Source organism: Oncorhynchus clarkii, chromosome 1, assembly GCF_045791955.1.
Source record: "Oncorhynchus clarkii lewisi isolate Uvic-CL-2024 chromosome 1, UVic_Ocla_1.0, whole genome shotgun sequence".
In the NCBI taxonomy this organism is placed as follows: Eukaryota; Metazoa; Chordata; class Actinopteri; order Salmoniformes; family Salmonidae; genus Oncorhynchus; species Oncorhynchus clarkii.
The window spans coordinates 43,565,213-43,582,260 of record NC_092147.1 but is presented as its reverse complement, the minus strand read 5'-3'; the positions used below and the strand labels follow the sequence as shown (position 1 = coordinate 43,582,260).

The 17,048-nt window shown below is 41.3% G+C and overlaps 1 protein-coding gene across 3 annotated transcripts in view; it reads right to left on the bottom strand.

Moving 5' to 3' along the window:
• Positions 1 to 3,173: 3,173 nt before the first annotated feature.
• LOC139407624 (vac14 homolog (S. cerevisiae)) overlaps positions 3,174 to 17,048 on the bottom strand; it is a 31,215-nt gene continuing 17,340 nt past the window's right edge. For all 3 annotated transcript variants that reach the window (XM_071151465.1, XM_071151474.1, XM_071151458.1), the window contains 9 exons: positions 6,932 to 7,076; positions 6,761 to 6,826; positions 6,313 to 6,460; positions 6,091 to 6,211; positions 5,700 to 5,874; positions 5,349 to 5,467; positions 5,153 to 5,232; positions 4,396 to 4,546; positions 3,174 to 4,237 (listed from right to left, as the gene is read on the bottom strand). In XM_071151465.1, the coding sequence (XP_071007566.1) occupies positions 4,063 to 4,237; positions 4,396 to 4,546; positions 5,153 to 5,232; positions 5,349 to 5,467; positions 5,700 to 5,874; positions 6,091 to 6,211; positions 6,313 to 6,460; positions 6,761 to 6,826; positions 6,932 to 7,076 (1,180 nt within the window). In that variant the 3' untranslated portion in view covers positions 3,174 to 4,062. The remainder of the gene's footprint in view (positions 4,238 to 4,395; positions 4,547 to 5,152; positions 5,233 to 5,348; positions 5,468 to 5,699; positions 5,875 to 6,090; positions 6,212 to 6,312; positions 6,461 to 6,760; positions 6,827 to 6,931; positions 7,077 to 17,048) is intronic.

The window sequence follows — 17,048 nt, the reverse complement described above, 5'->3', positions numbered from 1 at the left end:
TTGGACTGTGGGGCTAGTGGTGACCGTCAATACATTACACAATGTAAATTGATTATGTCTCATTAAAGCTGCAATATGTAACATTTTGGCTGACCCAAAATATGTCTAAGAAGCAGTAGACCTCTTCTACGTGCGCTATTTCTACGCTTCCCGTTCTTAAGTTCAGTTTACTACTTTTACGGTTTTGTACACCAGATTCAAACAGCTGAAAATACAATATGTTTTATCGAAAATATTTAGATGGCACAATGATTCTTAACACTATACTTGCTTGTTTTGTCCAAATGAAATTAGGTGAATTATTCCAATTTTAGCAAATGTTGGAGAGATTTCTGCATAGTGCATCTTTAAATGCTTTCAATATGCGTATATGCATTTGTTGATGGTTTGAGGTTAAGTCATTGAAATTTGGAGCTATGGAGATTTTATTACCATGTAGATTGTGTAATTTTACTGATGGTCCCTAACAAGCCCTATAAGTATATCAGATATACTTTTATATTGACAAGATGGTCAACTGACCATTAACAATGGAAATGCATGTCCTCAAAGATGGAAGGCAGGCGAGGAGGCGAGCACAAGTGAGACCATTCTAGCTAATGAGTGGGCAGATACGCGTGTGAACAACAGGCATAACTCCGATATAAAGTCGTTGTTGTTTTTTCAAAGTTGCTGAAATGATACGTGTCCACGTACAGTACCAGTCAAGTCTGGACACCTACTCATTCAAGAGAATGCCAAGAGTGTGCAAAGCTGTCATTTTTAAAATTGTTTTAATGTTATTTCACCTTTATTTCACCAGGTAGAACAAGTTCTCATTTACAACTGCGACCCACTCATCAAGTGGCTACGTTGAACTTTTTTGTTGTTGGTTACTACATGATTCCATATGTGTTATTTCATAGGTTTGATATCTTCACTTTAAAATGTAGAATACAGTAAAAATAAATAAAAACCCTCAAATGAGTAGGTTTGTCCAAACTCTGGACTGGTACGAGATAGATATATGGTCACATGATCTCGATTGTCACGGCTTTGAGCAGGCCTACACCTTGCCATCTACTGGACAGGTTGTGGTACTACTTCTACACTGTCATAGGGAAACAGAAATGAGTTAACTGAATAAAAAGGTACAAGGATAAATTACCTTTATATCACGAAGTACACACATTTGACACTTCTCAATATAACTGACCACATACAATGCAATCAATTTAACATAATGAACCTATGGCTTTCAGACATAAGAACATTTGAAATGCCTTGCTTGTAGTTCCTTTCACCTTTGTAAATCCACCCTTCTGCCTGCCTGCTCAAGATTATCCATATTTTCATAAAAACCAACATCAAAACTATCCTAAATCACCTTCTGAAAAACGTAAAATACATTTAATCCTGATTTTAAAGTCTTACTTTTCACTTAATTTTTACTTAAAGTCTTAATCTTACTTAGTCTCCTTTTCACTTCATTTCTCATGATTTACTTAAAAGGCCAGGTGCAGTGAAACTTGACTTTCCTGTGTTTTATGAAGTTGGAATAATACTGTGAAATTTTGAAAATGATAATGCCCTTTTAGTGCAAGAGCCCGTTTTGTTGGGATTGAGTTAAATTAAGCGTGCCAAACCTCTGCCAATAACATTCCCCACTCAGAAGTTTGTTTTAAATTAAAATGGTAAAAAAAAACACACACACAATCACAGTACGGTACTTAATTGTAACCCAGAAATTGATGTTAAGATAAAAAAACGGCTGCATTGGACCTTTTAAGGGGAGAGATGAGCATTCACCGCCATCTAGTGGAGTTGTTGGGAACTTTAATTATTCATATTTACCACAGCTCAAACGAGTCTGCCTGTCTATTCAGATGTTTGCATTGGGAATCAAGGAGTTATATGTAAATGCCAACAAAATAATGTTTTGGTGTGTGTGTGTGTCAACTATTTAACTCTACTAGAATGCTTAAAAGGCCTCTACAATATCTGATATCGCCCCCCCCCCCAAAAAAAAAATGTAATATCGGTGCATCCCTACTAATAACAAGTTAGATCGCTCTTTTCTTGTTTACAATGAGTCTGAGCAGCATCACCGAAACGCATCATGTTGATGTTTAACTACGAGAGAAAGAGACCAAATCAAGACGCTGGACAGAGTGGAATCAAGTATAGCAAAAAGGCAGTTTATTAAAGTCAAAGATATCTTGTCCTTGCAGTTAAGCGTGCACGGACCTATTCATATAGTCAGAAGGAGTTAGCTGCTTAGCCAGAGTTTACAGTAGAATGTATACACAGAATAATGTAGGTGGAGTCTTGTCGTGTTGGTCTTCTGACTGGTCCTGAAGAGTTGGAGGCGGGCCTGCTCTAGCCAGAGCAGGAGCCCCATTGGTGCACAGCAGAGTCCTCTGCTCTTGGCACCCGACCAGTAGAGGGGGGTGGAGTGTGAGTGTGCAGTGCTCATGAAATGTTTGTGTGTCAAGGAAGCGTGAGATAGGGGGACTGGCAGTGTCTGCTTTAGGCTCAGGTGTTTCCTGTCTTTGCAGGAGTGCATGCAAGGGTCAATGTCAGTGAAATAGTTTGGCACTCTAAGCTCGTTAGTGTTGCAGGATGTTCTTTGTAGTTTACAGGGGAGTGTATTTGAGTGATGGCAGCTACGTGTCCTTCGGATAATCATGTTATTGCATGTAGGCTCTAAACTTGACTGAGGACACTGGGCCCAGAGTTATCTGAGGACATCCGGTTTAACCAGAGCGTTGGCCTGCTAGTAATGCTTGATATTTGATTATTTATATAACAATCAGCTGTAAACAAAACTGAAACACTGCATATTCATGGTAACTGACAAGTACCACACCATCAGCCTTGTCTAAAATAAGCCCACACCTGCCCCACTGTTACTGCCCAGCTGCTACAGTAGCTAATGTATGACAAAACATTACTCAGCTAGCTACATCTGCTGAGAGTGAGAATTACCTTGATCAAGATTAAGTACTAACAACTTGTGGCATGAAATCTCATATAAGCTTTAAAAAATAAAATCTGAAATGATTTGTTCTTGTGAATCCAAACACCGGACCCACAGATCAATCACCAGCCATAAAAGCATGTCTGACATCACCTGCTGTTTACAGACGCATGCATAGTAGACTATAGGAGCTGATGAAAAGAAAGAAGTCAAATTATTATACATGGTCCACTTTATTTTATGCGTTTCACTTGATAACACAAGATCAGTCTGTCTACAGAAGGCCTGGTCAGGAAGCAGGTATGGTAGCAATAAGAACAAGTAAATGACAACAGTTCAAAAGAGAAAAAAAGGGGTGCAGAGCAGTCAGTTGGGGGGAAAAAACTGTCTGTAGAGAAGAGAGAAATGAGAAGGGAAGGGTGGAGGAGAGTTCAGGGGCCAAGAGAGATATATTTAACACTGTTCAACAAGCAGGACTTGAATTCAGGGGAGGGAGTGTCCAGTTGTTTAGCTTTGTGGAACAAGAGCCTAAAACTAGAGTCGGAAGAACATGTCCATCGTACAGGTCTTTTGGGACAACTGTGGAATATGGGCCTGCCAAGTAACATCAAGCAGTTTAAATAGTGAGAACAAAGATGGTGTTCATTATTTAAAAAACTAAACATAACATGCAAGCGGTTTCCCCTGACCTAATATCAAGCATTGATCGTCCTCCTGTCAAAATAAGGTAGTGTCACTTCTTACAACCGGATTGGGTGGGCCTAAACAAATTGTCCATGCATCTGGAGAAATCAGGGTTAAATACAAATGTATGGGCAGTGTGTGTGTGTGTGTATGCAACTCAACACTTCCAGCACCTGAACAAAAGAAATACTGTTTAAAAAATAAAAATCGGAATTGATGTCCTTTATTCCTACAGAACGCTCAATGGCTAAAAAATTTATTAGCACAAGGGTGCTCCTAAACAAGAGATGAGCCGTCTTCATTCAGTTTGGTTCCTTTAAGTTACCGGTTGGGGTGTTTTGCGTCGCCATGTGTGGGTATGCGTGGGAGAAGGCTTGACGCAGTGCCCTGCCTCAGGGGTCAAAGATGGTCCCAATGCGTCACAGCATCAGCTTCCGGTCTGGGTGGTCAGCGCGGCCTGAGCGCTGGTGGCGTACCTCCAGGTGTTTGCTCTGGACCCGGTCAAAGTGCTGCAGCAGGTCATTGTAGTCCATGTGGGTGTAGGCCGGACGCTTGGTGCCAACAGGCTTCGACTCAATGTACTTTGACTCATCCCTGCATCATAAAAACATGCTTCCAGATAAATTATAACAATACATATGCATGGGGCACATCCGATGAGAAGTGTTAGGATGAATATTGTAATGGCCATGGTAATAGAATTCTGCACACCGTGGGCACACCACAATAACACAGTGTTTAGTTCTACTCACACTGTCCTCATAAGCTCTGGGTTAGGCACACAGCGCAGGCGGTGGGAGAGCAGCTGGAAGGCCTGGCTCTGGGGCAGCAGCATCAGCAGGCCGTACAGGGCCTTGATCAGGTATGGGTTGTTCTCCACATCCAGCAGTTGGAGACGCAAGTCTATAAAAACAAACCGTTGAGAGACCGGTTGGTTGGCTAGTGTGTGTGTTTGTAGTGCGGCTGAATCCCAAATCAGTACCTTCCCCTTCCATTTGCACATTCATGCACACATCTGCCATATGCACCAGTGTCCCAAAGCTGAGGGAGTGAAAATTGAGGGTGTAGGGGCTAATTACACCTTCCGATAGCAACTCAGCCTAGCCAGCAAGGCTGCAGGCTCCAGGGCAAAGTGCTTTCCCGATACACACAGCGATATGTTTGGAGAGGTGTGTTACGTCCGAGGCTTGACACATGTAACAACAAATACTGCCCAAATTAAATGTTTTAACTGTTACTGAGGTTTTATCTTGTAAAACAGAGGGAATTTGATCATTTGAACTTCATGCTTGTTTTATTATTGACATGTGGAACATGAATTGCATCATTTTTCACAAGTGTGTCCCAAAGTTGAAGGGTTGATCCCCCTCGCAACTCTTAAGTCGACCTCAAAAGTTCCATCAGAAACACATGAAAACAGAGGGCCATCCATTTGAGTTGGTAGGGGCGAGTGGGTGCTTTGGGATCGACTGTGTGTGTTCTGATCCAATATTGAGCTGTGGGACTCACAGGTAAAGATGGGGCTCTCGATCAACTGTACCAGCTTGTCAACTTCCATGAGGAAGTCTACAGTCACCTCCAAATCACCGCTAAATGGCTAACATTAAGGAAATATGGTATGCCATAATATACCAATAGGAATACACTACGAGGTGCAACAATGCTGATATGCAAAATGTATATCAAAGACAACCAGAAAGGATACAACTTTTGGATGAGGTCATAGGCATGGCGGTAGTTCTGGGTCAGGAAGCAGAGAGACACGGTGGCCACAGGGTTGTGACACCAGGAACGATACAGGCAGCAGAACAGGGCACAGCTCTCCTGCAGGGGGTGCAAAACACAGTTAACATGAGGATACACACAGCAGGGAAAACTATACCTCACTGGGTCAACAGGGTTGGGTTCAATTCCATTACAATTCTGCCCGTTCAAGAAGTTAATTCAAATTCAGCACATTTTTCAAAATGCTTTCATTTTTTAAATTGGAAATTTCCTGAATTCAAATGGAATTGGTGGTCAGCCATACAGAGGAATCCCATTTCTCAGGCATTACCTGTGTGCGCAGGTCCTTGAGCTGGTTGCGCAGCTGAAAGAGCTCTGCAGAGGTGAGCAGGATGGTGTTGAGCGTCTGCACCATGGTGGATGCAAACTTCAGGTCCTCTTCCTTCAACAGGATGTCTGCCATGGAGTGGAATATGTTCTCTGCGTGCAGAAGCAGACACAGCTGCCTGGGGGGGGTGGGGGGGTGGGTGAGTGAGTGCAAGGAGAGTGAGAGGTGATGGGTAACAAACTACAAACAATCCCAGAGGGGTGGAGTAGGTTGAAAAATAAACAAATCCATGGTCTCGAGAAACTTGGAGTTTCAGCAACAACAAAAAAAAAAATCACAGGAACCTGTGAGTCTATACCAATGTCACAGGTCATTGATGCACATATGTCACTACCTGATAATGAAGGCTCCTCTGTTCTCCAGCAGCTTTCTCTCCAGGCAGAAGCGCTTCAGGAGGTTGATCATGAACTTGTAGAAGTAAGAGTTCATGCTGGGGGTGGAGGGCGACGAGTCACCTATGTTGGAACCAGGGTTACAGGACATTAGGTGGGTGAGAATTAATGCATCATTTACTTTTATGCATCATACTACTGTTCCGGAGGCATTTTCTACTCACCCACGACTGTCTGTGGGCCTGCCTTGGCCCCATCAGGAACCTGAAGCTCCAGTTTGCTGTCAGAATTATCACAGGAGCCTGAGGAATCGGTCTGTCCTGCTGGGGATGACGCAATCTCAGCCAGAACCTCCAGGTCCTTAAGAATGACCTGAGTAATAGATGGGGTGAGGTTGGTTACTTTTGTAAAAGATAGTTCAGCCAAATTACAAATTGCTTACATCGTAAGGAAACCAGTCTATGGACAAGGCAAGTCAGCAATCAATGCTTTGGTTCTTTACCTGGCCAATTGGATTTGCCACAAATGCTCAAAAGTAAGCAGTTGAAACAGTGGCCAAGTAAACAAAACCAAAAGCATGGATTGCTGTTCAACCTTGTCCATAGACTGCTTGGATTAAGTATACCTTTAACATTAGTGAGATACTCAACTGGGGGTGCATGTAGTACTCACCTCATCAGACTCATCTGAGAGGGTCTTCAGCAACATGGGGAACAGACTGTCTGTGTGCCGGAACATCTACACGTCACAAAGGCACACAAATAGACACACACAGATCAGTGTGCTGATAGACATACTGTAAAACACTCCAAAGAAAGGAGCAGCATTGGTAATAAGACCCACTTTGCGAGGTGTCTTGATGTAGAGGTGGTACAGCCACTTCAGCACGGAGATGCGGGTCATCATGCCGGTGGAGGAGTCATGCAGGTGGCGGTCCAGCACCTGAACTATCCCATCAAGGTCAAGGGTCACCTGTGACCGGTCAGCACTGTCCAGGAGAGAGAAAACGGGTAAGACAGGAAGTACAAAAGACAAAGTTATGGGAACAGATACTCCAAAATAGGTAACAGCAGATACTAAAAAGCCACAGAGGGAAACAGAAACAATACAGAGGAAGATCAAACACTGTAGAGGCCTTTGAGGCATGGTCAGGTATAACAGAAAACAGTATACCCACATAAATGAGACATAGGTGTCGGACTGCACGACAGAGCTGGGCAATACAGCAGCTTAGCAAGTTAACATTGCTCTAGACTCTAGAGGACACAATGCATAAGCTTTCAGATATACAGCACAGCTAGGCCAGCAGGAACTATGGGAAATCTAGAGTTTATCTACAGTGCATTCGGAAAGTATTCAGACCACTTGACTTTTTCCACATTTTGCTACATTACAGCCTTATTCTAAAATGTATGAAATAGTTATTTCCCCCCCATCAATCTACACACAATACCCCATAATGACAAAGCAAAAACAGGTTTAGAAATGTTTGCACATATATCAAAAATAAATAATTGTATTCAGACCCTGCACTTAGTACTTTGTTGAAGCTTACAGCCTCAAGTCTTCTTGGGTATGACGCTACAAGCTTGGCACACCAGTATTTGGAGAGTTTCTCCCATTCTTCTCTGCAGATCCTCTCAAGCTCTCTCAGGTTGGATGGGGAGCGTTGCTTCACAGCTATTTTCAGGTCTCTCCAGAGATGTTCGATCGGGTTCTGGCTGGGCTCTGGCTGGACTGGGCCACTCACGGACATTCAGAGACTTGTCTAGAAGCCACTCCTGCATTGTCTTGTCTGTGTGCTTAGGGTCATTGTCCTGTTGGAAAGTGAACCTTCGCCCCAGTCTGAGGTTCTGAGTGCTCTGGAGCAGGTTTTCATCAATAATCTCTGTACTTTGCTCTGTTCATCTTTCCCTCGATCCTGACTAGCCTCCCTGTCCCTGCCACTGAATAGCAAACCCCTACAGCATGATGCTGGCACCACCATGCTTCACAGTAGGGATGGTGTGAGGTTTCTTCCAGAATTCAATCTTGTTTCTCATGGTCAGAGTTCTTTAGGTGCCTTTTGACAAACTCCAAGTGGGCTGTCATGTGCCTTTTACCAAAGGGTGGCTTCCGTCTGGCCACGCTACCATGAAGGCCTGATATCTGGAGTGCTGTATAGATGGTTGTCCTTCTGGAAGGTTCTCCCATCTCCACAGAGGAACTCTGGAGCTCTGTCAGTGACCATCGGGTTCGTGGTCACCTCCCTGACCAAGGCCCCTCTCCCCCGATTGCCCAGTTTGGCCGGACGGAACGCTCTAGGAAGTATCTTGGTGGTTCCAAACTTCTTCCATTTAGGAATGATGGAGGCCACTGTGTTCTTAGGTACCTTCAATGCTGCAGAAATATTTTTTTGTTACCCTTCCCCAGATCTATGCCTTGACACAATCGTGTCTGAGCTCTACGGACAATTCCTTCAACCTCATGGCTTGGTTTTCGCTCTGTCATGCACTGTCAACTGTAGGACCTTATATAGCTAGACAAGTGTGTGCCTTTTCGAAATCATGTCCAATCAATTGAATTTACCACAGGTGGACTCCAATCAAGTTGTAGAAACATCTCAAGGATGATCAATGGAAACAATGCACCTGAGCTCAATTTCAGGTCTCATAGCAAAGGGTCTGAAAACTTATTTAAATGATATATATATATATATATATATATATATATATATATATATATATATATATATATATATATATATATATATATATATATACACACACACACACACACACACATATAGTTGAAGTGGGAAGTTTAAATACACTTAGGTTGGAGTCATTAAAACTTGTTTTTCAACCACTCCACAAATTTCTTGTTAACAAACTATAGTTTTGGCAAGTCTGTTAGGACAGCTACTTTGTGCATGACACAAGTCATTTTTCCAACAATTGTTTACAGACAGATTATTTCACTGTATCACAATTCCAGAGGTTTATATACATTAAGTTGACTGTGCCTTTAAACAGCTTGGGAAATTCTAGAAAATTATGTTATGGCTTTAGAAGCTTCTGATAAATGATGTCAATTAGCCTGAGTCAATTGGAGGTGTACCTGTGGATGTATTTCAAGGCATACCTTCAAACTCAGTGCCTCTTTGCTTGACATCATGGGAAAATCAAAAGAAATCAGCCAAGATCTCAGAAAAAAAAAAGTTGTAGACCTCCACAAGTCTGGTTCATCCTTGGGAGCAATTTCCAAACGCCTGAAGGTACCACGTTTATCTGTACAAACAATAGTACGCAAGTATAAACACCATGGGACCACACAGCCGTCATAGCGCTCAGGAAGGAGACACGTTCTGTCTCCTAGAGATTAACATAATTTGGTGCGAAAAGTGCAAATCAATCCCAGAACAACAGCAAAGGACCTTGTGAAGATGCTGGAGGAAAACCAGGTAAAAGTATCTATATCCACAGTAAAACGATTCCTATATCGACACAACCTGAAAGGCCACTCAGCAAGGAAGAAGCCACTGCTCCAAAACTGTCATAAAAAAGCCAGACTACGGTTTGCAACTGCACATGGGGACAAAGATCGTACTTTTTGTAGAAATGTCTTCTGGTCTGATGAAACAAAAATAGAACTGTTTGGCCATAATGACCGTTGCTATGTTTGGAGGAAAAAGGGGGAGGCTTGCAAGCCAAAGAACACCATCCCAACCATGAAGCACAGGGTGGCAGCATCATGTTGTGGGGGTGCTTTGCTGCAAGAGGGACTGGTGCACTTCACAAAATAGATGGCATCATGAGGGAGAAAAATGATATGGATATATTGAAGCAACATCAAGACATCAGTCAGGAAGTTAAAGCTTGGTCGCAAATGGGTCTTCCAAATGGACAATGACCCCAAGCATACTTCCAAAGTTGTGGCAAAATGGCTTAAGGACAACAAAGTCAAGCTATTGGAGTGGCCATCACAAAGCCCTGACCTCAATCCTATAGAAAATGTGTTGGCAGAACTGAAAAAGTGTGTGCGAGCAAGGAGGCCTACAAACCTGACTCTGTTACACCAGCTCTGTCAGGAGGAATGAGTCAAAATTCACCCAACTTATTGTGGGAAGCTTGTGGAAGGTTACCCGAAATGTTTGACCCAAGTCACGCAATTTGAAGGCAATGCTACCAAATACTAATTGAGCGTACGTTAACTTCTGATCCACTGGGAATGGGATGAAAGAAATAAAAGCTGAAATAAATCACTACTATTATTCTGACATTTCACATTCTTAAAATAAATTGGTGATCCTAACTGACCTAAAACAGGGAATTGTTACTAGGATTAAATGTCAAGAAATTGTGAAAAACTAAAGTTTAAATGCATTTGGCTAAATCTGTTTGCTCTTGGTCATTATGGGGTAGTGTGTATAGATTTGATAAAGGGAAAAATACTTAAAATAAGGCTAATGTAACAAAATGTGGAGAAAGGGAAGGGGCCTGAATACTTTCCGAATGCACTGTATGTGTGTCCGAACTGGCTCCATGTAAATGAATGAGCAAACATTTATCGTGACAGATCCTCCTCAGTTCCCAGCGTTTATCTGAGCACAGACAAACATCTTCTAGCTTCTCTGCAGGTCTGTTCTTTCATTCCACCAAACTTACGACTGCAGCTTTTCCCCAACCCCCCCCCCCCCCCTTCCAACCCTGCTGTGCCGTGGGAATTCTTCTCTCCTTCAGAAACAGAGGGACCCTTTTCTTCACAGCTAAGCATTGGTGGTTCAGTGGTAGAATTCTCACGCTGCCAGGTCCGGGTTCGATTCCCAGCCAATGCACGCACAACCTTTTTGGAGCTTCTATACTGAACAAAAATATAAACGCAACATGTAGTGTTGGTGCCATTTTTCATGCACTGAAATAAAAGATCCAAAGAATGTTCCATATGCACAAATTCGTTTACATCCCAGTTAGTGAGCTTTTCTCTGTTGCCAAGATAATCCATCGAGGTGTACCCTGTGCTGGGGAAAATAAAAGGCCACTCTAAGATGTACAGTTTTGTCAAACAATACAATGCCACAGATGTCTCAAGTTGAAGGAGCGTGCAGTTGGCATGATGACTGCAGGAATGTCCAACAGAGCTGTTGCCAGAGAATTGTAATGTTTATATTTCTCTACCATAAGCAGCCTCCGTCGTTTTTAGAGAATTTGGCAGCACGTCCAACCAGCCTCACAAGCGCAGACAAATCACAATAGCTTGAAGATTTTGCGAATACATGGCACCAGCCATGAGGCATGGCACAAGCATGACATATCGTCTCCATGCAAAACAGAGACGTCAGGTCTAGTTAAAAACAAGGCTTCACTGTAAGTAATCCAATAGCTCAGACAAACTGGTAGGATTGAGTGGCTCAAAGTAAAGTTGTTGGCTACTGACTAGCATTGCGATTCTACAAGTAGAACCAGCAGGTTCATCATGCAGCAGGTAGAGCTTATGTTCAAGCAAGAGAAGGAAAGCCTCCCACTGTGATAAGTACCTATCTGCAGTGAGATTCTCAATGCGTTTCATGCATAATAAGGGTTGCAAGGAGCAGTACGTCACTAAAGGTTGTACTCAGGGCTTTGCTGTAATCTAAGCATTGTATGGAGTAGGATACCACATTTTTAGAGGTTGAATGGAGTATACCACTAATCTAAGGGTTATAATACAATAATAAATACAGTCAGGTCCATAATTATTGACACCCTTAAGATAAAAAAGACTTGGGACATTTTATTATTACATAAATGCTCAGACAAAGATATTTGGTTTAACAAGTAGTAATACATTTAAAAAAAGATGTGGCCAAATTGTCACCATGATTTAATCCTCTAGCACCCTTCCAATTCTAATTTATTTAATGGGATTGGAGAACACGTTGGGAGGGATCTTAGACCATTCCTCCATACAGAATCTTTCCAGATCCTCCAGATCTGCTCTTATGGACTTCCCTCTTCAATTCAAACAACAGGTTTTCAATGGGGTTCAAGCCAAGAGACAGATGGCCATTGCAAAATATTGATTGAGGTCAATTAACAATTTCTTTTGAGTTTTGATTTGTGTTTGGGATTATTGTCTTGCTGGAAGATCCACAAGTGTCATCCTCCTGGCAGAGGCAACCAAGTTTTTGCCTAAAATGTCCTAATACTTGTTAAATTTCATGATGTTGTTGACCTTAACAAGGGCCCCAGTACCAGTAAAAGTAAAATAGCCCAATAACAAAGATTCATCATCATATTTTACCGCAAGTATGAGATACTTTCTGCACATGTGAACGACCTGTTCAATTCAGTCTTATGTAGCAAAATAAGATGTCATATTTTTTGGTTATTTAAAAAAAAAAGTATGTTCCTTTTCATACAGGACAATCAGTATGAGTTACCATCGAGAGCATGCTTTTCACAAAAGGCTGTTCCCAATATGTATAAGAAAGTGAGGGGAGAAATTCTCCAAGAACTCAAGACATACCCAATTTCTCTCACAACAGATATTTGGTCTAGAGTAAACATGACCCCATACATGAGCCTGACTATTCACTACATATCCAGTGATTGGTCTCATGCCCCATTGTCTTGAGACAACCTATATGCCAGAGAACCATACTGCGGACAACCTGAGTGAAGCTCTCCGGTCCGTGTTGGCAGAATGGGCATTGGATGAGAAGAAAGTGTCCTGTAGCACAACTGACAACAGGGCAAACATTGTGGCCGCGGTGAGGCAGTTGGGTTGGCCATGGCTTAACTGCTTTGGACACAAACTGCATCTGGCAGTCACAGAAGGCGTTGTAAGTCAGAAAAAACACGCAACCCGGGCCTTCGACAATGTAGAAAATTGTAAAAATAAAGAAACCCTGGAATGAGTAGGTGTGTCCAAACTTTTGACTGGTACTGTATATGAAATTATACCTATTGCATTCTAAATACAATTAGTCCTATTAATTGACTGATGTGCACATTTCATTCTATTAATTTTAGGCTATTTAAATCAAATACAAGCTACAATTTTTGTTATCAAGATGTTGGTCCTAGATTAATAAATTGTATACATCAAATCATATGAAATGCAAGGGAATAAATATTTGAATCCTGCAGGATTGTAAAACACAAACAAAGAGTTTTGGAGCAGGTCCTGGCCATACGACGGGTATTGATTGACGATCGAGACCACAAGCATTTAGATCAGTCATGGCAGGTCAATGTTCTGCAAACGATCAATGCCGCACTGAAGCCTGTGCCTAACTTCACTGATATCCTATCTGGGGAGAACTGTGTGACAGTGTCGTCAGTCAAGCCCATTTTACAACTTTTAACAGGACAGAGAGCTAACAAAAAAGAAAAAGATGGGCAGTGTATTGCAGGACAGTTAAGCTGCCCGTTGCCTATAAACGGCTATTGTTTCAGTCCACTATCATAGGCTCGCACTCGCCAAAGTTAGGCTATAAAGTTTCGATCAAGAAACACCATGTTTCTTAAATCGAATAGGCAGAACCACTTAAGGATCTGCCCATTTTTTTTAATTTTCACCTAAAATGACATACCCAAATGTAACTGCCTGTAGCTCAGGACCTGAAGCAAGGATATGCATATTCTTGATACAATTTGAAAGGAAACACTTAAATTTGTGGAAATGTGAAATTAATGTAGGAGAATATAACACATTAGATCTAGTAAAATATTCTTTTTTTTATTAAAAAAACACGTTTTGTTTTGCACCATCATCTTTGAAATGCAAGAGAAAGGCCATAATGCATCATTCCAGCCCAGGATACATTTTGGCCACCAGATAGCAGCCATGTGCAATTGTTTTAGACTGATTTCTGTTCAAATCTTTGTATCAAGACTGCCCAAATATGCCTAATTAGTTAAATAATACATTTAAGTTCATAACTGTGCACTCTCCTCAAACAATAGAATGGTATTCTTTCACTGGAATAGCTACTGTAAATTGGACAGTGCAGTTAGATTAACAAGAATTTAAGCTTTCTGCCCATAGATATGTCTTTGTCCTGGGAAATGTTCTTGTTACTTACAACCTCATGCTAATCGCAGCCTACATTAGCTCAACCGTCCCGCCGATCCTGTAGAGGCTTTGAGCGCAATAGTTTTATTTTCCATTGTGTCTTTATTTACATATTTATAAGTATTTTTTTATTCCTCACATGTGCTTTGGCTTTACATGCATTACTGTGTTATTATTCTTAATTGTTTTACATGAACTTAATAACCAACCCCCTTATAAACTAAAAAATATCTATGAAAATTCCTATTTGAAAGCCTAAGTAGCCTACGGGCACCATTTGTCGCAATGCTGATGTCACCATGCTGCTTTTTGTTGCCAATAGAAGACCATGAACAAAAAGTGTGTGTAAGCTTAAATCTTGGGCTCCCAAGTGGCGCAGCGGTCTAAGGCACTGCATCTCAGTGCAAGAGGCGTCACTACAGTCCCTGCTTCGAATCCAGGCTGTATCACACCCGGCCGTGAATGGGAGTCCCATAGGGCGGTACACAATTGGCCCAGCATGGTCCAGGTTTGGCAATCATTGTAAATAAGAATTTGTTCGTAACTGACTTGAATAGTTAAAGGTTAAAGAAATAAAAATATATAAAATGCTGGTGGTGTTTAGACTGCCCAGCTGATAATTGGCCATTTTAAATCGAAACAGGCAATTACACTGCGACAATTAGTGTATGCCTTTTTTCTCTTTTTTTTTTTTTTACATCAATATGACCGCAACAGCCCTAGCCCCACCTATCTCTTTAAGGAGTCAGGTGCGGACGGACATATGCTAACAGATTGAGTACGGTAGTGTACTAAACAACCAAAGATTAAAAGGTTGGTTTATACTAGGTCTATCGACATGTCTGTACACAATTGTCACAGTGAAATCATGAACATTCTATCGTCACCCGAGAGCAAACTTTTCGTTGTTGTTATGAAAAAGTATAAAACACAAAAACAGGCTGCATGACAACAGCAGCCTGGTGGTCCAAAATAGTATAACTGGTGTATTTTAACACCAATAAACCAATCCATTTAAAATTATTTTTGTATATGTCAATCTAGCAAACCAGGCAACTTCCTAAACAATGTTTTGGTTCATTAAGTTAACTGGCTATCCAGTTCAAATAATGACCATATCATAGCTGACAACATCTTAACTTTAGCTCAAATCACATCTATTTATAAAACCCTTATACATCAGCATATGTCAAAGTGCTTATACAGAAACCAAGCCTAAAACCCGAAAACGGCAAGAAATGTAGAAGCTAATTTGTATTCATTTTAGGAAAATAAACTCCCAACAAGATCATTATATTTAGAAGTTAGTGGCGCACTAATTACAGAAAAGCAGGGCATTCTTCCGGAGTATTTTAGAACTTGGACACTGTCTCGTTGACCTAACATTATATCCTCATCTGAATTTGGTGCAAGTCATGTTCTTCACATTACAGTCTCTGGTAAACACACACTATGTCAAAGCAAAGATAAATGTGTCACATGCACAGGACACAGAAGGTGTAAACGGTACAGTGAAATGGTTACTTGTGTAGTGGAGTCTTCGCTAGCTAGCTAAACAATTACCCATTATCCCAACTCATGTTACTACCATGCATTAATCTGCTGGTAGGTGAAGCTAAGCAATTAGGTTCAATGTTAGCTAGCTAACATTGGGCTATAACTAGTAATGGCTTTCTGAGATACGAACAATATTACTACACAGATCATACACGTAATGTTAGCGAGCCAGCCAGCTAACATTAGCTAGCTAACAGTACGCATTAACTTCAATGCTTGCTAGCTGGACTCTTCACCGTATACATGGATGAACGCTTCTCCTTCTGTCAAGGAAGCCATGGTTGCACTTAGTTTGAAGATGTAATCCAGTGTTTTTATACAACAGCCTTTTGGGTGTTCTCCATCCGCATATTTTCAATCAAACGTCAGAATTTTCAACATCTCCTTAGATATCATACTCTGCTTCCACTGGGCCTTCCACTGATTTCAAAACTCGGTCCTCCAGAAAGTGGAGATTTGAGACACTTTTACAGTTCTTCGTGATATCTTTAAAAAAAGCATAATTAGATAGGTTTATCTACACATACTGAGCAGCTAATGTTAGACAGAAGCATGCTACATGGCACATGAAAAGTTAATGAAAGTTCACGTTCCAGAAGGCATTTGCCAAAAAACGCATTGATACCGCTCCTGTGACGTGCGACATACGCCTAGTTTCCTTAAGTCACATATGCTACTGTTTTTCAACACCAAACCCACCACTGGTGTACGTGGTCAAAAAGCTCAAGTCATCTGACTTAATAATGTCCCACATTTTTTTAAGCATACAATATAGCTCAGTATTTGTATAATTTATTTTGTACAGCATTTTGACTCATCTTTATCAAGGGTGCCAATAATTATGAACCTGACTGAATATGTGATGGGTTGTATGGGATACATCCTAATGGTTTTTATAGACTACATCCTAAGGGTTGTCTAAGTACTTGGATAGTTGGAGGTGGACTGTGGTACTCTTCAGGCCAGGGCGATGTGTCACCGTGGACACAGTGGAGCAGAACAAGGATCTTTGGAACTTCTTACGAGGTCTCATAGGGAAGAGAAGGCTAACTTGTGGTTAATCACATATGAATGCTAAATGCAGGCTAAGTGTAGGCACACCGAGCAAAGGGAAATCATTCCAGCCGGTTGCCATGGCCACCAATACGTAAAATGTATGAATGCATGACTAAATCACTTCAGATTAAAGTGTCTGCTAAATGGCATATATTACTATTAAGACCAATATGGATATTTTCTAGGACATCTGCATTTATTCTGAACATGCTGCCAGTGAATATTGGGATGCCCACAGGGAAGATGTACATTTGAAATACATATACATAGTTAAATAAAATCTCACCATTTACAACTAATACAGCTGCAG